This window comes from Puntigrus tetrazona, chromosome 5, assembly GCF_018831695.1.
Source record: "Puntigrus tetrazona isolate hp1 chromosome 5, ASM1883169v1, whole genome shotgun sequence".
NCBI classification, from domain to species: Eukaryota; Metazoa; Chordata; class Actinopteri; order Cypriniformes; family Cyprinidae; genus Puntigrus; species Puntigrus tetrazona.
In genome coordinates this window covers 14,062,107-14,087,263 of record NC_056703.1, presented here as the reverse complement: position 1 = coordinate 14,087,263, position 25,157 = coordinate 14,062,107, and the positions used below count along the sequence as shown (strand labels likewise).

The following is a 25,157-nucleotide window of genomic DNA, read 5'->3' as shown; positions in this document are numbered from 1 at the left end:
TGAATAACATGACCGCAATTTGAACACGATTGAACATAACATATATACTGTAACAAATTACTACTTTTCATTAAAATCTTTATTAATGTCAATAATGCTTACATTTAGGCATCTTTTAGTTCGCTCGGGCAGCCATATTGGAGCCATATTGGAGCTGCAGCCAGGTCATGCTGATGAAAAATCATAGCGTGGTCCTGAAAACTCTTCGTTTAAAGGGCTATCTGGCCCTACCCTTCCTACTAAAAGAGAATCGAGACACCCCTAGCCCTGCACGCGCAGAACAGAGGGGCAGGAGAAAGGGGAAGGGCTAGAAATAGGATTGGGCCTAAATCTGTTGGAACTTTTACAACATAACATCTCTTAATGACAAATTATCATGTATTGACAGCATTATGCGAAATAAAACTATAAAATGGTGCAACAGTGAAATTTTGTTTTATGCTGTAGATTTTTCCTTAACCCAATGAAATTGCAAATTTGGATTGGCAGTAGGCAATATCGCTGATTCTATGCGCATCACCTCTCAGTCCTAACTGATCGTTTTCGGCTGAAGTTTTTCTTTCATGCGCACGTTATAAATTAATTATGTGCATGCACTTTCGCAAACCGCAGGCAGGAGTTTTGCAACAGCATTAATATTCGTCTTATTTCTCGATACTGGTAAAAACCGGCTTAGTGGGTTCCGCCGTATTGCGCCGACACAACAATTGCGAAAGCCAACCAACAGGTGTCGCAAATGCCTCGCTGTGAGGGATTCACTACTAGCGCAAGAGACTTGCCAATGACCGGAGAGAAGGGGATTCCGCATTTAATAATTAAAAAATGCACTACTACGTGAAAAACAGGATCGTGTGGATTTTCCACGAAGAAAAAAACAAAAATCCGACATCGTTTCATCCGAATTTTCAAATGTAAATCCACAAATTGGTAATTAAATGAATATGTGCGGTAGAAAATATGGCACGCGAAACGTGTTAATTAAACCCGGAGGATGCCGAGCCATCTCGTTCAAAAAAATCCATCTCCAGGCATCGCTGAAATTAATGTAGTCTCTGTTCTGCTCGGTGTACACCGTGTACATGAACTCTCATTAACGGGTTTACCAGTCTCACAGACGTACAGGCAGAGGGGGGCATCCGAGTGTGCGGGCTAGAGCTGTACAGTAAACAATTCTGGTAGGCTTGCAATGATACACAGCAGAACTGCATGCTAGTGCAGACGTCGCATGCCGCATGTGCACGCCTGTCAGTGGAGCCTGGGTGCACACAACCATACGAGCTGGACCGGGAGGAAAACAAGCTCGAGCGCTTATTTGGGCTCTCCTCGAGGGAGCGCGATTGCATGATGAGAGAGAAGAGAACCGCTGCTATCATGAACGAATGTAAAACACATCACAGATTTTAGGCAGACACTGGAGGATAAAAAAAACAAGCAACTCGCCCAGCAATGGAGAACCAGGCGGCGATGGAGCAGCAGAGCTACGAGGACGTGCGGAAAAGCGGTTATCTCCGCAAGCAGAAATCTATGCACCGGCGCTTTTTCGTTCTCCGGGCTGCCTCGGAGCAGGGCCCGGCCAGACTCGAATATTATGAAAACGAAAAAAAATTCCGGAGCAAGTCACCGGTCCCAAAGAAAGCAGTGAACCTGGACTCTTGCTTTAACATCAACAAACGGGCGGATTCTAAGAACAAGCACATGATAGTGCTGTATACCCGCGGGGAGAGCTTTGCCATAGCCGCGGACACCGAAGAGGTCCAAAACGAATGGTACCAGGCCATGCTGGATCTACAATGTAAATGTGAGCCACAAAATTATCATTGTGCCCGTGAGTCGAATTCGTGAAAGATCTGTCATTCGCATATAGGCTGCAAGCGTGGACCTTGGTGGTTGTAGTTGCTTAACCTGCCCATCAACTTGCGTGTTGATTATGGGAGACCCCTTGGCTTCAGTGGATCTATATTTGCAGAGCTGTTCGGATTCAGATGCACGTTCTACCCCACCCGTCTGTTTAATGTAGCCACCACACCTGGAAATGTGGACGCACGCGGTACTAAAATGGCCAAACTGCGAGATTGCATGCTTTGTAGAGCCACTCCGTGTATTCGTACGTTGACCAATTAGTCATTTAATTTTAATTAGACCGCTTATGAAAAATCGAGATGCAGAATGTTTAATATTTAAATGCTCTCAGCACTAGACAGAAGTACTATAGTGCGTAGAGCAAGAGTGGCGCATTGTGCAGCGGACGCCGCTGCAGCGCTCACGACTGTTTTTGTTTTTCTACACATTTGTGCATGTTGTGCGTGTAACCTACATTTCTGTCATAGCGATTCTGCCGGGGAGGGGAGCCGCGGCGGCCGTGCGTGTTTATTGGAATACGGGTCTCCTCCTGCCCCATCCCTCGTGTTTTGGTAGAATATTATCCCCCCACCCCGCCGCTGAATGAACCGATCACCGGGTTGAACAGCAGGCCATCAGCGTGATGATATGGAGACATTAGTTGCCGAGCAAGCGATTCTATAAACCTTCCTCGGTTTGATTAGCGTCAGTAAAGGCTATAATGGATTCACTTGGCAGTAGTGTTAGTATCAAGCTGCTGCACAGAGAGCGTGTTTAATTTCCTCGCTTTTTTTTTACAAGCATGCTAGAAAAATGTGCAAGTGCAACATTGTTCAGATAAACTAATAAAACGGAATAGTATGCAAACAAATCGGTATATTATAGTCACAATATGTAACAAACATTTGCCTTTTTGACCTACACAAAATTTGAGGATACATTTATGTGGTAATGAAATAACTGAAACATATATTTAATAATATTTTTTTAATGGCAGTTGGGTTAAGAATATGACATCCGGTTAGAAAGAGCACATAACATTTTGCTCTAAATATGTACAACATTGTATGTGTGTTTTTTTCGGCTTATGGAATTCAACACAGATTTTTAGGATGTCACCAGCAAGAGACTTTTCTTCACATTAGCGTGGTTTAATAACAAAGCTTGGTAATAAAGTATGGGAAAATGTACATTTTCGTGACAATTCTTATCTGAAATTAGACATTTAATGTTTGAATTGTGACTATAAGTAGATATATAGACACAATCAACATAGTGCAAAATACACTTACCATTACAGGTGCTTTAAACATATGCATATTTATTTATTTTTTTATTGTGTTTGTATTTTTTCTTTTATATCTATAGGTAAGACTCCTGATGAGTGTGGCAGTGGAGGAGACTGTGGATTGCCTTCCCCTGGCCCTGCCTTTAAGGAGGTCTGGCAAGTCAAAGTCTGGCCTAAAGGTTTGGGCCAGGCCAGGAACCTAGTTGGAATCTACCGGCTTTGCTTGACGGACAAAACAGTCAACTTTGTCAAACTTAACTCTGACGTTGCCGCTGTGGTCCTCCAGTTGATGAATGTGCGACGCTGTGGCCACTCAGAGAACTTCTTTTTCATTGAAGTGGGTCGTTCTGCCATGACAGGTCCTGGAGAATTCTGGATGCAAGTTGAGGACTCAGTGGTGGCGCAGAACATGCATGAGACCCTGCTTGAGGCTATGAAGGCTCTGAGTGAAGAGTTCCGTCAAAGAAGCAAATCCCAGACTGTTGGTGTGAGCTGTGGAGGAGGGACTGCCTCTAACCCTATCAGTGTACCTTCTAGACGACACCACCCAAATCTGCCACCTTCACAAGTTGGCTTTTCTAGACGTGCTAGAACGGAAACCCCTGGAGTCTCCAACAGCAACACATCTCCAACTCCAAGGCATGGATTCTCTAGGTCACGGACAGCTAGCATTGGGGCTCGCACAGATGATGGAGGAGGCAGAGCAACGGCTCTCAGCACAAGTCCGAGTCTCAATGGTTCATCCTGCTCAACTACCCCAACGCTGAGGCCTAAACCTACACGAGCACCCACTCCAGCAAAGATCACTCTCAGCCTGGCACGTTACACCCCTAACCCTGCACCTTCCCCGGCCCCGAGCCTCTCATCCAGCTCTGGTCATGGGTCAGAATGTGGGCTGGGTGGAGCTGCCTTTGGAACAGTGCCCATCTGCACTTATGCTCGAATTCCTCAGAGAGTGTCGATGTCAGGATCACCCAGTGATTATGGTTCGTCAGATGAGTACGGCTCCAGCCCCGGAGAGCACTCCCTGCTAGCCACAGGACTCCCTGCTGCTCTTGTTGAAGGTGGAGCCAGTTACATCCTGATGGGTCACCGAGAAGGGTCTCACAAACGTATTCATGGACGCAGGGTTCTACGTCGTTCATCTAGTCGCGAGTGTGAGGCTGAGCGCAGGCTGCTCAGCAAGCGTGCTTCCCTTCCCCCCACCTCTACCCAAGAGCGTTTGGTCCCGCGCCGCAGGGAGGAGGAAGAAGAGGATGAAGAAGACTATGCAGTGATGTCACGCAGTGCAAGTAGAGAGTCTTTTACATCTCGCCGAGGCTCAGGGGGTTCAGCCACAACATCACTGGTGCAGGAAAACTCAGCAGATAAAGGAGTCAGTACTAAAGGGGGCCCCGAAGACTCCTCAATTGACAGTGGATACATGTCAATGCTACCAGGCGTTACAGCCCCTCCTGCTTCATTGTCGCTGTCGGTTTCTGCTTCAGAGGTAGTGCCAAAGGGTGGAGATGAATACATGGCCATGACCCCCAACAGCAGTGTCTCACCCCCTCAGCACATCCGCCTACCCATCAATGAGGGCTACATGATGATGTCTCCCAACAGCAGCTGTTCACCAGACTTACACGGCCTAAGTGGATGCATTTGGGGCAGTAGGGGCAGCATGGAGAGTCGGACAGGCAGCGACTACATGAACATGTCACCTATAAGTGCCAGATCAGCTTGCAGTACTCCTCCATCACACCCAGAGCAGCAACCGCTGCAGCCAAAGATGGTTTATTCTTATTTTTCGCTGCCACGTTCATACAAACACACCACCCTCTCAACTCGTTTTGAGGATGATCTAGACAGGGTTTGCATGGGTAGAGGTGAAGCAGGAGTAAAAGCTGGGCATAGTGGTTACCACTGTGTAGGGGGCACACCTGTGGGCTCAGGTGGTGGTGGACAACTCTCTCTGTCCTCATCCTCTTTTTCATCTAGTTCAGCTAGTAGCGAAAGCCTTGAGGACAGGTCGTTGTCTCTGTCAGTTGGTGGAGTTGGAAGAGCAACTAGGTTGAGTGCAGGACACAGGGTAGGGGGGGCACACCCCAAAATTACATCCCAACATCATCACCAGCAGAGATGTGGACCAGGTGTTCAGAAACAGGGTCATTTACAGTCAAGGAAGGACAAGCCGTCCAATTTTTTTGTTGATGTATCCAAAGCCAATACGCTGCCGAGAGTCAGAGAGACTTTGCTCCCAACTGCATCCCAGAGCCCTGGGGAGTATGTGAGCATTGTATATCAGGGTGAGCGAGGGGGACATAACAAGAGGATGACTACGGCTGAGCCAGGGAACTCTATGGCACAAGGACATCAAAGAGCCTTTCACCGACCACAGCCATGTCAGGGTGGATCTACCAACCTTCCCCGGAGCTTCTCAGCACCCCTATCAACCTCAATCTCTTTGTCATCTGAATATGTAAACATGGAGTTAGGTAGCTCACCTTCTTCTCTCACCACCCTCTCTTCTTTTAAACCTGCCCCAAAGGTCAGAGAGGAGATCAACAGAGCTCCTCCAGTAGAACAAGAATTGGAAATGGGACTCAGGAAGAGCAGCATGACAGGTATGACATCTACAGAGGTGGCTGCTGCTCCTTTCACAGACTATACTGAGATGAAGTTTGGATTGGGTGCAGATACAACATCCAAGTCCCCAAAAGCTGGCCAAACACCTCTGCCATCCTCCATGGAGCAGGAGCATAATATGAATTTTTCCTCACCCAAGGCTTTTTCAAATGTGGATCAGGGTGCCCGTCTAGTCCGGGCTGAATCAACAGCAAGACGGCGGCATCGCTCAGAGACGTTTATCACACCCCCAACTCATCCCCTCTCCCCCTCTGCTTCCCCTTCTCCCTTTTCTGAAACACCACATGTTGGTCCACCACGACAGCAAGGATTAGAGAGCAACCTTTGGTCAAACAATCAGCCACCCTCTCCACAGTGTGCCAGCCCTGGAGTAGCAAATCTTCCTGCTGCTCAGGCATCTTCCTTAACCCTGGAGCAAGGCCTGAACTACATTGATTTGGACTTGGTCAGTAAGGAGAATCAAACCAGTGTGGACGGACCCTCTGGCCCTCATTCATTTTTCTCTCCTGTAGTTGGAGGGTTGACTGGGGGATTGGGTGGAGCAGGAGGAAACACCAGCTCCAGCATCAACACCTATGCCAGCATTGATTTCATCAAATCAGATGAATTGAGAGTACATCAGAGCAGCAGGAAGGACAGCAAAGGTAAAAGCATTGTCCTTTTACTAAACTTTATTTACTGCATTGCCATAGCCATAGCCCAATAACGAATTATGCTTCTCCATACTGTTAGACTTACGATTTTCAAAGTATTAATCTCTGGTGTTTGTTGTGTGACTGCTGCAAATGATCAGTGGTGTCACCTCTCAAAACATTTTTTTGAAATATTCCTTATCTCCTTAAACAAGAATTATAAAGGCTATCAAGTAAAAATGTTCCAGATCAACATACTAACATTCATTTATAAATAGATGCAGTCAATTTTTATTCGTTATTCAGTCTATTTGTGTTGGGAAAAATTTCGAAATATTTCCTACTGAGGCTCACAGCGATGATAACGGACATTTCAAATGTTATTTTGGGGCTTCACTCCTCTTTTTCTTTTGTTACAGAACAATAGTAAATATTGTAAGAGTCCTAGTTCTGTATTTGAATCGCTCTCTGTCTGGTTTCATTAGAGAAGGAGAAGTAAAGTGTAAGAAGAATCTGACAGCTTTTGCATTGAAGTATTAACCACAGATCATTTAAGTTGTTGGTTGTGAGTGTGTCTTTGTTACAGGTCATATGCATATTTGTGCCTGTGATGTGTGTGGATAGAGAATATAGCATATTTGTGGCTTGTCTAAGTGTTTATAAGGGATACCTCTGAGCAGCCCTGTATCCGCATATATATTTAACTCACTGTGATTGTAGATAATTATGGCTATTTAACTTCAGTCTTGCTGAAAATGTTCCTGAATGTGGTTCTGCTTCTACTCATCTCTCTCCTCTTTTCTCTTTCTCTTTCTCTCTCTCCTTTTTCCCCTCTAAAGCCTTTCATCTTGACCTTCTATCTCTCTTTATCTCTGTAACATATAGACAGCAAGAATGTACTACTGAAATCCTTTATTAAATGTTGCAGTTATAAATTGGCACTAAGATTAAGATTTTCATATGTAATTCACTTTACACCCTGTGACATGCCATTGACCAACCAAAATGTCTAAATTAAAGTGATGTATTTAATGCCATTAAATGTTTTCTGCGATCATCTGATGTTGTAGGTAGTATGGTTTTGAAGGCGGATTACCTATTTTTCCAAGCAATAGCAGATGGAGGATTTGTATTTCTATTTGGTGCTACAAGTAATTGTACGCTGCAATTTTAACTTTTTAACATTTCCTGTAGAAAAAGTGAATGGTGCTTGTCCATGTAAAAGTTTTAATTGTGTGTGCTGATCTAGCATGCAACACTAATTCAGTAAGCATCCCATCTTCTATAACTCACACCTCAGATTTGCACTTTCTTGCCAAAAACTTAAAAAAAGAAAGAAATGTCAAGGTGTATCCTTGAATTTGCAATTTAGTTCAGTGCTAGGCTTGATAAGCTTCCTGAAAACCATCTTTCTTAAACTACTTACCTTCAGGGTGGAAAGTGTGCAGAGGTGGAAATTGTAAATTGTATAAGGCAAATAGCATGAAAGACAAAGAAAGGTTTTTAGTGGTTAAAAGACAGATAACAGACAACAAAAGAATGCACTAGGAGAGAGTATGCAGCCTCTGAAAGACAGTAAAGTTGAGACTTGATAGACAGAGAAAGATTAACAGAGACAGACCAGGAGGCAGAGCATCAATGCAGGTATTGTGTGACTCAAAGTGACGCTCTGAAGGCTTTACCTCATACAAACTCAGCCACCACAGTTGTGCTAAGAAGAGGGGAATCTGCTCCGACCCAAAGCTGTCTAGACAAGCAGGTTGCTGTAGGTCAGAGGAGCTGTAATCTAGCTGACCCATCAGCGGTCCAGAGGAGAATGCAATCCTTTATAGTGAACCTGAAGGAGGGCATTTACTCACACCAGCATTAATGTGTGGCAATGTATGTGTGTGTGTGTTTTGTGTATGTGCGGTGATTCATTACATTACCCAGCTAGAATGATCATCAGTTTAGAAATGGAGAAAAACCCAAATTTGTCCCCATCTTAACTCTTCCCAGTAACACAACTCTCATAGGGTGAAGTTTAGGATTGGTATGTTTTGTCTGCATGCAAATTTGTTGTAAAAGCACAAATCTTTGCTCTCCTTTCGTAAGCTGCTTTCATGTGCTGATTTTGCGTCTTGTGGTTTTTATTTTTTTGGTTGTTTTGTTCTGTTAAATGAATTGCATTAGAAGGACTTTGTAGTCTACACCCGATCCTGCAACCTTATTGGACCTGATAAAGCAAAAGCCACTGAACAAAGAAATAGTGTAGAAGATAGATTAAAGTATTCAAAGGCCTATTCTGCATTTCAATACAAATAGTGCAGTGAAGATATCTTGTCATCATTTTAAATACAATTTTTGGTCAGAATTCTGTCATCATCAAGCCTTCACTTCTTGCACAGGGACTTTCAGACGAAAATAATAAAAACAACAAGATTAAAGTATTAAAATTACATTAAATAATACATCTAACAGTACACTGCTGAAAATTGTTTTTTTTGTTTTAATAGTAATAATATTGTGGCTTAATAGAAACCAGTTATTTCGTTACAAATATTTGAAAAGTGAATAATTAATGTCTAAGGAATACTGAAATGTGATTGTTTTATTTACTGAATCACAACATCACTGTTAAAGTTGCTATTCACAGTAAGTGTGGATTTACTTTGAGGCTCTTTTTACTGTACTGTTAATTTACATGCTTGACCTATTGAGGGTTATATTTTGAAGCCTTGTTTATTTCAATTCAAGTCTAGAACTTGCTATGACATGAAAAAAAGCATGCTTTTGTAGTGTAACAGACAAGATTTAATGCTTATTTTGGACTTTTGATTTGTCCTGCGTCAAAGGAGCACTCATTCGTTTCGTTTCCTTAGTGATACTAATGAGAGTGTTGCTCGTTTACTCCCCTCTGCCTGTCTGTCTTTCTCTCTCAGCCTCTGCTTGTCAGCCAAAGCTTTAGCACCCGTCCTCTCCAAGTCTTTGACAATATCGCATATATATATATATATATATATATATATATATATATATATATATATACACACACACATGCTCATTAGGGTTGTGGTCAGGAAATGTGTAAAATACAGACTGACAGTCACAGGCCCTCTTCCAAACAACTGGCTCTCATGCAGCTCTAGTTACTACTGTCTTGTATGTTTTTAAATGAAATAAAAAATAATTAGTTTTAATAACTACATAAAAGTGTTAATACCACTGGTTTCCATTCGCCACTAGGGATTTAGCCAGCTATGACTGAAAACCCTGGAAATTTGAAAAGTTTTCATATTTATGCTCTTTGTGAGGCCATCCTTATCAAATAACTAAACCAGCAAATCAAGGTCTTCAGGATATTTTGAGAATTACTGGTTTGTTAGACCCAGGTTTGGCCCTATACTGTGCAGAAACGTAAGACTTTTCATGTGCCAAACTGTTAATAAATGATAAAAATGTAATGTTAACGCTTGGCTTGCTAGTCTGCTCATCTGATCCTATCAATGAATATTTCCTTTAGTATTTATAATGTAAATATTCTAGTAAGTATTGCTTCATTTTAGTAATTTAGTAATGCAGGGGTAATTTAGAAGATGTTTTTTGCAGATGCCTTCCCTGACAGGAGTCATTGAATTTGTGAATTCAGTTTTGAAATCCTAAAAATCAATTCCATATAGACGCTGATAAGACTGTAAAAGACTGACAGTGAACTCTTGTTACTATTTATGTAAAGCAAACGCCATCTGCATGTGTGTGTGTGTGTCTGAGACAGAATGGGTTTGTGTGTGTGAGAGTGTATGCATATGGGTATATGTGTGTGGGTAGGTGCTTGTCTGCAGGGAGATTATGGTTAACTCAAGTGGGTGTACCGAGAGCAGAGCCAATTGATCTGTCTGCTGTTAACAAACCATCCACACACATACAGTCACACACAAACACTCACTCATGTGTATGCACTCAGAGCGGGAGTGGATATAGGCGTAGTTAGACTGCTAGTTTAGAGAATGAGAAAGAGACAGTGTTGTGTGTGTGTGTTTAAACTGCTGATATAGTAAGTTTGGGATAGAGAGAGTGTGTGTTGTTGGATTCATTTTATTGCTCTAGAGAGTCTGTGGCATTTTGTACAGTAAGGTGAAGGTGGCAGCTGGCCAGTTCACACACTTTTACAACAAATGTGTGGGGCTCTTCCAAGAAGCATGGGATGTGTCCTGCCCACTACTAGTGATGTCATGAATTAGCATTTTTATTGGGAGATGAAATAGCGTTGCTGATGGAGACAATGGTGCCATTTTGAGCAGAATCCTTTTATTCCCTTTATTATGCCTGTTCTGTACTGATCACATGAATCAATGATGAGTGTAAGATATGTTTTTGAAGACTCACCAAGGCTGCATTGATTAGATCAGAAATACAGTAAAAACAGTAATATTCAATATTCCTGAAATGCTGATTTGGTACTAAAGAAACATCTCTCATTACTGTACGTGTGTGCGTCTGTCTGTCTGTCTCTTTCTCTCTCTCTCTCTCTTTCTCTGTGTGTTCCTGTTTTTCTATTCTGGTGGGGACCTAAACCTGAATGCACAGACTCATGGGGACTTGTGTCACAAGTGGGCAAAGAAGCTAATAAATGACACAGAATTAAGTTAGCTAAAAATTAATTTTTTTAAAAAAAGTTTCCTTTTTAAGGGGTAGGGTTTAGGTGCAGATCTGTACAGTATAAAAACCATTACACCCATGGTAAGTCCCAGCAAAGATGGCTGACCAGACATGTGTGTGTGTGTGTGTGTGTGTGGATTAAATATTCCAATATTTTGGTGGGGGGGTCTTTTATAAATAGAAAGTTCAAAAGAATGTTTATTTCAAATTGAAATTTTTGCAACATTATAATATTAAATATCTTTACTGCCACCTCGTTTTCGTTTTCTCTCTTTTGGCGTTTCAAACTAAAGTCACACTGCTTAGCAATGCCTCTTTCACAGATCCATACAACATTCCCTATCACAACTTTACCCTTACACACACCTCACAAAAGTACACGAACAGACCCAAACACATGGAAAATGCTCTCTACTTGACTTCACTAGCACATGCACACACACACACACACACACACATCTGCCCTAGCCTAGTTTGTTCTCTCTATTTGGCAATGACGGTATTGGTCTGTCAGAGAGAAGAGGAGGGAGCCACCGTTTCAGCATGGAGAGACAATATTGTGATCCAGATAAAGTAAAATGCTCTAATAGTCAGCTGGAACCATTTCTCTTTTACTCGAGACATTTCACTCCTCCTCCAAGTTTTCATGAGGAATGGGGAGTCAAATTGTGTGCTTATGTGCAGAAATGATCTATTCACTTTATAATGTAGCGTATTAGTGGTGGAATATTCTCATAGGTTCACTGCTTCCTATAAATTACAGGATGTTGAGCTTAGTTGAACTCACATTATTCGTTGTATTACTGTTTTAAACGTTTGTTCGTCTTACAGAATAAAATATCAGCCAACATTCATAACCTTTGTAAATGAACAAATGTTAGGGGTGTGAATGTTTGTCTCGAAAAAGATTTCGTAAATCATTTCTGTTTTCAGATAAATGCTTTCACAATTACAAATGACAGTTAAAACGGGTAAATTCATAATGATTCTGTTTGACTAGACAGTGACTTCAGTAAGTTTTAAGAATTGATTAATTAGATTAATTATACCGTGCTCCTCTGAATCTTTAGGTAAACTTTCACCAGTTTGAAATAAGTAACGATAAATGCGTGTAAGCAACCACACATTAATAGGTATTCATTTCAGAATCAGCCATTGAAAAATCCATATCCTTTTACCACTAATACACATTTTAGTGAGAGGTGTACAGTCTATGTCACTTTACAGATCTTAAAAATGGCGTAAAATATAGACAAATAAAATATGAAAACTTCATAACAGTGTTAAATGGTATAATAATAAGAAAATAAATATTTCATTAAGACCGCTGCGGCATCTGAAGATATTTCACATGCTCAAAGTGCAGTGTGACAGTGGCTTTAGACGTTGGACTTGTTGTCTTGTGTGAGAGCTTACACTGACTTTCACAGGGAGGAATGTTTGCAGTGTGGGCACTGTGTGTGCTGCGTTTGCTGTGTGCTGATTGTGTGTGAGGTGCTTCTCACTGGAGTGTAGGCCGTTCACATACTGCACTACATCTTTGACTGTGAACCCGTCTGGTCTTTTCGTGCATTTAGACAGATGTGTGTGACTGTGTATGTGTGGGTATCAGGAAATTATGGCAGTGAAAAGAACAGAAATAGAGTATTTTGATGATTCTTAAACATGCCTGACAGTAAAGAAAAAAAATATGAGAAATCGAGAACTCCAGGTACAAAAAAAAAGATGGAAATCCCATGGGACCTGTTCATTGATGCTTTTACACAGAGAGTAGAAGAAACATAGACAGAAAGAAAGAAGAGCGACTCTCAAGTAACCAGAATAAAAAAAATCTAAGTGATGATCAGTTTCAAGTGATGCTATTATCATTACTGTCTATTGAGTTTCCTTTTGATATTTTGTGTGTGTGTGCGTGCGTGTGTGCGTGTGCGTATCTGAATCTTCTCCTGTCTCTAGACTAAACTGAAAGTGGTTTGGTGCCTCTGTGACTGTTATCCTCTGGTATGCTGTTTGTTTTAACATTGAGACTAAGTATGAGACTGCCACTGTAGGTAATGGCATGCAGTAGACTGGCACCAGTGTCCTCTAATGACCTCACATCTGAAGACAGCACTGCCTTGAGATTGTAACCAGTCAGAAATTTCTTTTAAAAAAGAAAGCAAAACATAAACCCAATTTTTATGGCACAAATTTCTCTCTCAGAGTTGGGCTTTCTGGCCCAACTGTGTAGTTCAAAATTATTGCAAAGAATAAATTTAGAGATTTTTTTTTTTTTGAGTCTAATACTATTAACTCTTTCCCCACCAATGTTTTTTTTTTAGATGTTTCCAGTCACCGCCAGCATTTTGATGATTTTCACCTAAATTTCACAGCCTTCAGAATATTTTCGATAAATATTTTCTATATTGCTATTTGTATATATTGAACATATTATATAAATATATATATCGCGACCAAGCCTGCTTTCAAACAAAAAAAAATCTTGAATGCAGAGATATTTTATTAACAATACATTTTGGACAAAAACAATTATTTTTATCAAGGTAGTGCACTTTTATAAAAGCACTGCATTTTCAAGCAAAATACACTCATATTCTTTTACCTGTAAATAATTATATGAATAACTGAAATTGCATTTAGTAAACCAGAGCAAACAGACGCACACGTTTATGCACACACAAACACACATCTATGCACCAACACACACTTATACATACATTTACACACACACACAAACGCACATTTAGGCTGCATACATGCATATGAACCTATATATATATATACATACTCTATTCAAAGCACGATCTATATGCATGATCTACATATACAATGTATGTTATGATCTATATTGTCTCTGATCCTTCCGTTTATGATGATCGTTGTTTGTTAGAGCCCGGTAGACCCAGGAAGTCATTCAGAACATGCTTTAGAGCTTCCCCTTCAGTAATACACCTAGAGCAGGGATTAAAAATACATTTGATGGAAAAGCTGATTTGTTCCTCAGCCTTTTAGTATTTAGTGTCACTTAAAAAAATTTCTTATTATTGATTATTATCATTAATTATTTATTATTATTTCCATTTTTGAATATTTGTGTATACAGTTCTTTCTTTTTAATAGTTTATTTTACTGATCATCTGCAATAGACACATTATAAGGTAATCGATTGCATGTATCCTTAAAAAGGAAAGGATTTTTGAAATGTTTTAAAACTATATATTTTTAAGATGCCTTACCAAGTGTCTCTGTCTGTTTTTCTTTTTGCAGATTGTTAATGTGCTTCTGTGTTTGGACCAGTCAGCACCTGTCCTTCCTGCGTGAGTGTGTTTGTCTGTGTGCGCACCTGATGTGTCCTCAAAAACGGTGCGATTGCCCACATCCCTCAGCAGTGGAAACCTCAATTAAAACATTTACTCTCATTAGTTGCCATTGGTTCAATCAAAATAAAATTTGTGCCAAAAGACTATCTGTCATTTCCTCCAGAGATCACTGAGATGGACGTGTCCTTCGGCTGCTTATAAAAGGGCCACTGCGACTCTGACTGCCAACCAGGAGCCAATGATATTCCTTTTTTCCTCTACCACATACTTTAAATTATTGTAAGAGAGATGTTAAATAGTATAATGATAGATCAAAAATATATAGCAGACATAATATTACTGAGAATATATCTATCTATCTATCTATGTATAAATACGACTTTTTTTTATAAAAGTGCCTCATTTTTGATTGTAGCCATTTTTACACACAGGTCTAAATGTGCTCTGTAAAAGAAAAAATGCTTCTTCTTTTTTTTCTATCATTCCTTTGTGTTTGCTATGCTGAACAAAGCCGAAAGACAAGATATCTACAAATAAGTGAAGTGAAGAAAAGCTATTGGATAGATGGAAGAGCTTTATTTGGTATGGCTTGTGTAATCAGATTGCCTTACTGTGCTGTATTTGCTTGTGTGTGTGTGTGTGTGTGTGTGTGTGTGTAATCAGTCATCTAAGCCTCAGACATCCTGTGCCTCAGTTTACTAAAAAAGATCTGGACAAACACATGTAAGATCAAAACTGATTTCTTATACCATATTGCTGTATTATTAAAACTTTAGTAAATGCATCTACTTCTATACAGATAAACATGTATACATATACAAAGTACCCACCCTTTCTTCTAATAATATAGCATAATGGCATCAAAAGGCTGGGAGCACAAAATCAGATGACCGATGGGTGTCTAATCAATATAATAGGAACTTGTGTGTGTGTGTGTGTGTGTCCCTCCATAGACTTTTGTCTTTAGTTGTATAACCAGGGTGGTGTATTAATGTAGTACTCCCCATCCCTAGGTTACAGGATACACTCATTTTCAGATTTAAAACTGTGCCTCCCTCAAATGCAGCTCTATTATCACAGACTCAACTGAAATATAAATTAAACACATCCACAGTCAGACAGCGGATATCCATCAAATTTCTCAGTCTGACCTGTTGATGATATTCTGACTAGTTTTTACATTGCTGCAACTTGCTTTTTACACAGAGATACGCCTCACTTTTTCTGTAGTACAGAATGTGCTCTAGTTTGCCCTGCTTTTGCTTATTTTTTTCAGTATTAGAATTTAAAGATAAGACTTACAAGACAACAGGGTCTTTTTATGCCATCCAGACAGTTGTGCCTGTCTTTTTTTTTTACACGATTTGACTTTTGAGATTAATTTTGTTGGCTACTGCAATTTTCTAACTAATCTATAAGGTTTGTTTTGTGTAGTGTATGTAACTTGCAAAAACAATATGTAGAAATGATCCTGTTTCAGTGCCAAATTCTTAACTCACACAATACCATCGATCATGCATTGAGGGAAAAGAGTGATCTCATAAATTAAAACATGCTTTTTAATGCCACATTTTTAGTAACCAATACTTTTCTTTTTTGCCTGCACAATCTGCGTATTTTCTATCACCCATTTTGTCAACTCATATCTCACATAGTACAACAGCTGCCTTCAGTTACCAGGAATCAACATGAAGCCTTATAGTGCTTATATGAATGCCTTTTCTATCATGTAAAAATAAAACTCTCCTTAGGTTATGCATATTGTATACAAGTTAATTTATGTGTAAAGACATGCAACATTCAATGCAGTGTTTCTAACTGTTTAATAGAGGTGACATTTGCTTACAGTGTTTATATTCATCATTCACATCACTTATACAGTGATTGTTAGTGGTTACAGATAACATGCATACCTCCCACCAAAACGTTCACATCCTTCATAATCTGATTAAAACTAACAGAACAACAACAGGTGGTGATTTTAACGTGGGGTGGGCTTAATATTGTCCCCTTAAGAGTTTTAACCTCTATTTACTTCTCATCCTTTGCAGGACATATGCCTTTTTTTAATTCATTTAATAGGTAGACGTTACAAAAGCAAAGAAACCATCAAACCTTGTTTGTGTGTGTGTGTGTGTGTGTGTGTGTTTCTGTTGCTGTCAAAGCGCATTTGGCTATTCTGTTTTACCCCATGTGTCTTTTTTGTATATTTTGATTGCCTTATTGTCTGTATTAGCTCTTATTTAATACATGGCAGCTGTAAAAGATGCTTTTTATTCTAGAACAGTGGGAATTATGTTTAAAGATTCTGCATTCTAGCAGTGGGATTTTTCTTTCTTCAGAATGACAATTTTATAGTCTGGTTTGGTGTATAAACTTGTATGTCCCCAGACTTTCTTTCCAGAAAACATTAACATGGTATTAAGTGATGTAGAAATACAGCCAAGGTCATATGTATACTGTAGGTATATGGACTATCTATATATAGTCCAAAAAAAAGATACAAAAAAGAAAAGTAATCCTTTATTGTCTTTAAGTACCTGCAATTGTTGGGGAAAAGGGTCTGATATGCACAATCAGGGGTTTGTGTAAAGTTAAAACTTGATCTGTTCTTCTGTATATCTAATTCTATGAAACAGTCAATGACAATTGTGTATAAAGGGGTTTTAATAAGAGAGTTAATAGGCTGTGGGCTACTGTATAGTTCTGTGAATAATGGGAAATATGGGCTCGGGTGGGAGACTGTATGGTACGGATATAGTAGAAATGTCTGTTGAATTCAGAAATTCCTCAATGATTATTGCCTGTGATTAAGACAATGTCACTCAAAAAATGAAAAAAGTATGAGAGAACTGAAATAAGTGTCTCGTGTCTTTTTTTTTATAACATAAATTTGCCGTCCATGTTGGAAAGGTGTGTGCGCGCCCGCCTGCATGTGTGACTGAAGTCTAGACAGACAGTCGCCTCTGAAATGACTTCCAAGGATGAACCACCTGCCAAGACGCGTGATCGTAACAGGCATGAGTGTGAACGTGTGAACGAGCGCGTGTTCGCGTGCGCCGACGTACAGCCCGGTCCCCATTTCCGAGATTCTGAAGCGGCCATTACCCCTTGAAAAAAACAACATCGCATCCCTCGCGAGGGAAGACAGGAGCGTTCTCAAACGTTCAGCGTATCTGTGACCCAAAGTTAGGCCTCTGAGGACATCGTGTGGTAAGTGTGGGGTAAAACATCAACAGCTGCTGCTGTTTCGAGCAGCGAAATCACTGCTCGCTTTTTTGGGGGGTGTTTTTCAAAGCAGTAAACATTATGTTACATTTGTTGTGTTCCACAAACAAGGAAAGTCATACAGATTTGAAACAACGTGAGTGTGACTTGGTCTAAGTCACACTCACTATTAGCCTTTTTCTACAGTAATAAAGTAAGCATGTGATTTTGCTAAAGACATCCCGCTATCTGAAAATTGTGAGAAATGGGAAACAGGAGGACAGTGATCCCTGATAGCACACATACATCATGGAGATATCTTTCTGACGTCTGGGTTTGAGTGTCTGCTCACATGCAATATGCATATGACGTTTCCTATCAGATATCAAATGGATGTTTATTAGATGTCTTTAAGATGTTTATGATGTAGAATGTGCACAAAACCATAAATAATGGATAACTGACAATGACCTGTTTTCAACTATTTTAACAGTGCTTCATTACATATGAGCGCATTTAGTCAGACAGCAGTAAATTTGTGAGCAAACAGAATACACTTAAAGTTCAACTTACTGGACTTTTAGTTACTTCCCAGACTGTCTATTTTAGGAGACTGCTAGATGATTGCTAGAGTATTTATTGGAGCATGTTTTCATATGATCAATGTGCATTACATATAGATTGGCTTTCTCTTATTTTCTTTAATATTTAATAATCACGTTTTCTTTCCACACTGAGTGGTGACTGAGATGTAGTGAACAAAAAGGAACTCGAGGCCTCTAATGACCAGAAGCAGCCAAGCACCGAGAAAAGGAACAGACATATGAAGGATCCTGAAGACTATTCCAGGCCCAAACTGGGAAGTATAAAGTATAAAGACAAATATCTGGCCTATATGGCCAGATTGTTGTCTTTTCAATAAAAAAAAAATGTTCCACTTATTCTTGCAATAAAACAGAAGACGTACGTTTTGTTCCAGAATAAAGAAATGTTGATAAAACAAATGGGTTAATATAACAGGCAGTTATGAACCTCAAAATTCTAACATAACCAATATAAATTCTATTTCGAATGTCTTTAAATTATTAATATCATATGGCTAGCTCTCCCTTTGTGTAGCACCTTACAACAACTGCACAATCTAGTCAGGCACATAATGGAACAGAATGGTTTTATGGCACACAGGGAGCACATACATGACTACATTACTCTAATGTTCTAATCATTTGAAGATTCAATTATCATAGGTCTTGGATTCAGCTGGCTACACTGGACAACTACTTTTCTAACAGCTTTGATTTAAAATTATTGAAATGATTTTAGCACAGTCCTCCACAAATCCTACCTTCTCTACATCAAGTAAATTAACAGAGGAGTTTACATCTGTTTTTTGTTTTTTTGTTTTTTTCATTTTTATTTAAACTGCAATTTTTAGGGAAAATAAGTCCTGATCTTTTAAAAAGTTTACTAAGGTTGAGGATGACAGATCACTCATTTGCATTAAAAACTTTTCAGAACTCTATGAAGTGGATACCTGACCTAGAGTGGGTGAAGGGGTTAACTATTTTACCTAAATTGATACGTTTATTTAGGGCAGATTGTTACAGATCTTAAAAAAAAAAATCTAAGTCTGGAGCTTTGTAATATTAAATATATACATTTCTAGATTTACATTTTAATAAGAGGTTTAGTTGTTATTCTACAGCGTTTTATATGTGGAAAATAAATGATTCCTTCTTTTTTTAGTATGGGCCAGTATTAACAGGTTTCTAATAAATTCACTATAAAATTCATCATGTACTATCCCTGTTAAAATTAAGTTGGATGACTCTTCACATTCTTTAGCTATTTCCAGCTTGCAAACAGTAACACGCTTAAAAAATGATTGTAGGCTACTATTTTTATTTTAGGAATCAGGATTAAAGGATGATTCGTTAAGGTATTGATTGTTTAGGCAATTTTAGTATTTTTGTATTCACTTGTAATTTTATGAATCTCTCATCACTTAATAAGAATGTTGCTAAAAACTTTCATTTTAGTCATTATTTATTTATTTATTTATCTACGCTATTTTAAAATATGTTTGTTAATTTTTTATTTATTTGTTTTTCTCTTTATATTTATTTTTTGTTATTACTATTTAGATGTTTATTGTTTTGTATTCTAATTGTTTATGTATTGTATTGCTTTGACTGTATCCCCTGTGAATTTTACATAATAGAGTTTAATAAAATAACAATAATAATAATCACTAATCGATTGAACAAATGACCCTTACAAGGGGCTTCCGTCACTCACAAGCCAGTATGCAATGTTTGCCAGCTTCTTGCTTCTTCTAACTGCAAAATTCCCATCAGTTTTCTTACAGACATAAACATATGTGTATGCCAGTTTTGAGCTGTCAACAGTTTCTCCTTGTTGTGTAAAATGTAGGGCAAGGCCAGACTCCCGTTTTTTGCTTCTAGCGCCACCTGCTGTCACGAATTTTCATTGACACTCTTTGGATTACATTCAGTTTGAGGTTGTCACAACATATGCACATAAGCTTTTCTGTTTAACAGGATTAACATTAATGACAGATAGGCCAATGCCGGCTATGTTCCAGCTTTCTTTCCATGAGCCGTCAGTCTTGAAATGTGTGACGTAGGTTAAAATGCTGCTTTCACTTTCACATTCTGCTAAACCGGACGTTATTAGCCTTCTTGGTGGTAAAACATCGGCTTCGCCCTTCGCGATTTACATAAACAACTCAATTTAACAAGACGAGCAAGGTAAAATGAAATTAACACGGTTTGAAGATTATAATTTGAATACAAACATGTTGAGAATGCGGTCTGAATCGCCCGTCACAGGCCCTTTTAAAAGCGGTTTAATGCAGGCTAACTGCTTTTTTAATCGTTATTAACGTAACGTTACTCTCTCGTGTTCTTTCAACAGCGAACATTTTTCGTCACTCCACTTTAGCAACTTACAATGCCATCGAGTAAGTCAGTTTAACTTAGTAGTTCTAGTTGCTGTTGTAACCTAGTGAATGTAAAATTGACAATTCAGACAATCTGACCTGTATAACTTGCTTTCGCCTGTCTTAAGGCAGAATTGTAGTAACATACTGCAGTAATATAATATGTAGAATTGTAGTAATATAGGTTTAGATCACAATCAGTAAGTAAATAATGCCTGCTTTTCATTCTACTTAATAGCAAGCAGGCTGGTTTAATAAGGTCTGAAATAGCATGGCAATACGAGCAGTTTGTATTTGATTGAAAATAGATATTATTCTATTATGTTATGACACTTTAGTAAGAATTTAGGTTGCCTGACAGATTTACCATCTGTTATGAAACTATTCTGCTACATAAATTTCTCATTTGTAATAATATTTTGAAGATGTTTCAAGCCTTTAAATTTAACAGGAACCTCTATAGAGGTTTCAGTGTTTCTCACCTGATCATATTCTTTTTCTTTGCAGTTAAATATTCCATCAAGGCACCCGACAGTCTCAAAAGCATTGCTAGCACATTCAAGAGAAAGCTTAAGGATAAGATGAAATTGAAAAGTGCAGAAAAGAAAAAAAAGCCCAGTGATGTTGTCCTGGTTTTCTTCCCAATTGTTTCTCGCACTGGAACTGACATTGATGCTGCTATCAGTAGCATTGAAGGTAAGAAGTGCATGGCGTTGCTAATATAAAAAAACCCAGAAACATGTTATATGTTACAGATACTGGGTAAATGACAATTATCTTCTTTTTTTAGACCTAAATGATAAGCCGGTCATTTTAGTGGTTCTTCATCACACATTTGATCCTGAGGCCGTTGTGTCAGACAGCAAAAGATTTGTGAAAAGGGATAATACATGTACAGTGGACTGTCTGTTTTATGAGGACAAAGGATTACTGGACTGTAAAAGAAATGATACAGCCTACAAAAATACTATAGATTGGCTAAATTCTGTGGTATGTTACCATTTTATCAGCATGTTTTTTTTACAAGTGTATAACTTTTTTGCATGCATGCTTACAGATGAAGACAAGGTGTGTGTGTGTGTGTGTGTGTGTGTGTGTGTGTGTGTGTGTGTGTGTGTGTTTTAAGTTTTAAGATTCAAGAACTTTCTAATAACAACCTTTTCATTGTGTCTTACCAGAAACCAATCCTGAAGGAAAGTAAGTTACTCAGTCAATTTATTGTGCTTAATAATATCATAAAAGTCATATTAGATAACTGTTTTTGTTTGTACACTTCAGGAAGGGCTCAACAGAAGTAATTTCCTACAAATCCTGAACTTCCAAACTTCCAATTTGACAGACGCACTGGGAAAAGACAATTTTTTTGATAGTGTATGCATATTGACAACCAATTAAATCCTCCAATAAAATGTAACTCTCCACATTTTGCAGGCTTCTTTTGTCATATTCAAGTTATAGATGCTACAGAGGGGCTTCTGCTGTGTAGAGATGTGAACTATGTGAATGCACTGGAAATAGTTATTTCTGTATTAAAGTTGAAACACTCTTCAGGCTGAACGTTTAAATCTGATGGCAGTATTTCTGTGTTGTTTAGTCAAAATCCATATTTGACTGTCCATATCATTCCTTTTGGTTTTCTCATACTATTTTTCTTCTCTGATGAAGTCTTGCTATGCTAGCTAAGCAGTCCTGACCTTTTTTACAACACCAAAACGGTTTCACCCACAGCCAGTGTTGGGGAAAGTTACTTATAGTAATGCAATGCAATATTGCGTTACTCTCTAAAAAAGTTTCTAGTAGGTCTTTTTGCATGAAAAGTAATATTGTTACTTTTGAGTTACTCTTTATATCAGTGTAGGGCTTGCTTGTTTTCTGTCTGATAATACGTGGGAAACAAAGTAACTTCAATTATTTGAAAAGTATCTTCAAAATTAACGTAAAGTAACATGTTACTTTACTAGTTGCTTAAAAAAGTAATCTGATTACGTAACTTGCATTACTTACTTTTTTTCAACCGCTTATGAAGTTTGTACAGCAGATTAATCGTTCTATCTGTTATCCAGGCTACTTGTCTCGTGTTGGTTTGAAAGGAAGCTGGAGCCTGTGAGTGGACTCATAGAATTGTCTGTTTATGTTCTTCTTGTATGTTTTCTTTCTGACAAAATGGCATACACATCTCAAATAAAATAAACACAAACAAATGCTGTCTTGCATTATTAATTTCATTGTTAGAAATGGTTGTTTTCATACAAAAAAAAACTAATTTACTTTATTTCTAATTTAAGTAACTGAAATAAACTAAATATTGATCTACACAAGGATTTATATATTCTGTAATGCATCTGTGTAATCTTGGTCATTGCCATCAACTTCTTCGACAGCAGAAACAGAGGGGTTATGGCGGCCTGGGACCTCAATAGAGCAACCTTTACGAGTTAACATCTCCACAAGCTCTGTTGCATGTGTCTGCTCAGTCACAATCTTCAGAGTAAATCTGAGTGGGTTCCCCGCGTGTGCGCCGTCAACTGGAATAATCTCTATTTCTGCCATTTTCCTTGAGAAAAAGAGATCGAGGTCAGGATACTGGAGAACTACAGTAATTTGCTGCATCAGCACCAAATAATTAAGATCTTCGAGAACATAATTACAAACAGATGTGTTGGATCAAGACTAGAACTGAACTTTTCTGTCAATTAGATCCCCAGGCACAGAAACAAGCGCTCTGGAGGTACATGGTGTATTGATACTGTGTTTATGGTAAACGTGTCTGTGATAATGTAGTTGTACAGCTATATTTGTGAGGGCCGGTTTAAAGTCTAGACCATCAGAGTGATGACAAATTTGTAGAGTGAGGACATTTTTGTCGGTCCTCACTTTCTGAGACCCCTTTAAAGGCCGATTTGAGGATCAATAGTTTTTTTTTAGGAGTCAGTTTATAATTGGGTAAAGTTTAGGTTTAGGGTTTGGTTGAGGGCAGGTTTAGGGTAAGGAGCTATATGTCCTCACAAAGATAGCTACACACAGGTGTGTGTGTGTGTGTGTGTGTGTGTGTGTGTGTGTGTGTGTGTGTGTGTGTGTGTGTGTGTGTGTGTGTGTGTATGATTTAGTACTCTGTGGGTCTCTGTGTGCGGTGTCGTCTTATGAGCCAACAAACAGCAAAGATGACCAGCAGGAGGAGCAACAACAACACCACAAACACGATAAAAATATCGGAGTTCAGCCACCGTGACAGAGAATTCCCTGATTCCATGCCTATAAGGAGTAACAGAGGATCATGAACTATTTTGAGAAATGTATATGCTCATCGAACCTTATGAAATACATACTGGACAATAACTATAATATACAACAATATAACATTCTACCGGAAAAGTACTTGATGTTAACAGTTTTTATAGCAGGCTGAGTAGCAGTTTAATGTGGCCGACTGTGACAGCCCTACAGAAGAATAGAATTGTTCACTTTTATTACCCTCATATAATATGTATTTAACGCATGACACGGACAAATTTGCAGCTTTTTATGCTAGCTGACATTTTTCAAAATCTTTTATAATATAATATAATATTTTAATATAATAATGATCCTGACCAGGACACATCCGGGGAAAATGGCTCTTATAGTCACCTCACCATAAACGTTTTATCATAAATCGTTAATTGTTTGACACCGCAAGAGCTCTGTATGAATCTTTCTACTGCCATGAAATATCAAACGATAACAACAACAAATGATTTTCGGACCGCGTTACTGTAAAGACCTAAAAGAAATATTGAACATTTTTGACAGCCTACCTGAATGATGGCCTGTTTCTTTTGATCAGTGAAGGTATTCGGTCAAAGAATAGAAACACTGTGGCCATAATATAATTTTGATCGAAAATTAAAGTGAGAATACCAGCGTGATGTTACTAGCTAGGTTTACGCTTTGTAACTTTGTAACAACAGTTTAAACCGTTCAACACTTCAAAACATAACAGGAAGGGGGCGCTAGAGCCCGAGAAAATATATGCGCGAAAGGCGTTTACATAAATCAGTCTAGCGTTATAAATCTTTATATGGTATCATAACCAATCAGCCAAAGGCAGATGCATGGGATGAGCAAGAGAACGGAAAACAAGTGCTTTGAAACCAATTATTTAAATGTTTGTTAAAAAAATAAGACAAATTGTTTTGTAGGCTTCAAAGTTATTCTTCTCTGTTTATAGAGAGGAGTTTTGCCTTGCACAGATAAAACATGACAAATTTATACAGGAACAGCAAAAAAAAAAGCCGTAATATGAACTTCAAGTTGAATGCAAGTATAAAAAAGTATATTGTATGAACTAAATGTATAATCTAATATTTTTAAATAATGCTCTCTGGAATCTGAACTTTGTTCTAAGGAGCATTGTTGGCATGGTCTTATCTGGATCACTTTAAACTACCGAATTTATGAGGACGAGTGCTACTAGAGAAAAAAAAGTGACGAAAGTGATGAAATGATAAGACAAAGAAGCCAAATTAATTACATTTATAAAGGCGCTAGAAGGTTGTGCTACGGGATTGACTGTCTTTTATCACAAAAATCTTTCTTCATGATCTGTATCAGCTGTCATGAGGCCACAGACTTGATCTTCGTCCTGAGGCACAGCCAGAACATAG

General features: G+C 38.7%; 1 protein-coding gene across 5 annotated transcripts; it reads left to right on the top strand.

Moving 5' to 3' along the window:
• The first annotated feature begins 785 nt into the window (after positions 1-785).
• si:ch211-284e13.4 (insulin receptor substrate 1-B) lies at positions 786-22,715 on the top strand. 5 transcript variants are annotated; one of them, XM_043239081.1, is made up of 8 exons: positions 788-1,798; positions 3,208-6,399; positions 14,293-17,558; positions 18,291-20,195; positions 21,022-21,210; positions 21,305-21,504; positions 21,693-21,711; positions 21,793-22,715. In XM_043239081.1, the coding sequence occupies exons 1-3, from the start codon at positions 1,447-1,449 to the stop codon at positions 14,298-14,300; spliced, it is 3,552 nt and encodes a 1,183-aa protein (XP_043095016.1). In that variant the 5' UTR covers positions 788-1,446; the 3' UTR covers positions 14,301-17,558; positions 18,291-20,195; positions 21,022-21,210; positions 21,305-21,504; positions 21,693-21,711; positions 21,793-22,715. The 5 variants fall into 5 exon arrangements, with proteins under 5 accessions (XP_043095014.1, XP_043095013.1, XP_043095016.1 ...); XM_043239080.1 differs by having other exon boundaries at positions 14,293-20,195; XM_043239082.1 differs by lacking the exon at positions 21,305-21,504 and having other exon boundaries at positions 14,293-20,195.
• Positions 22,716-25,157: the final 2,442 nt, after the last annotated feature.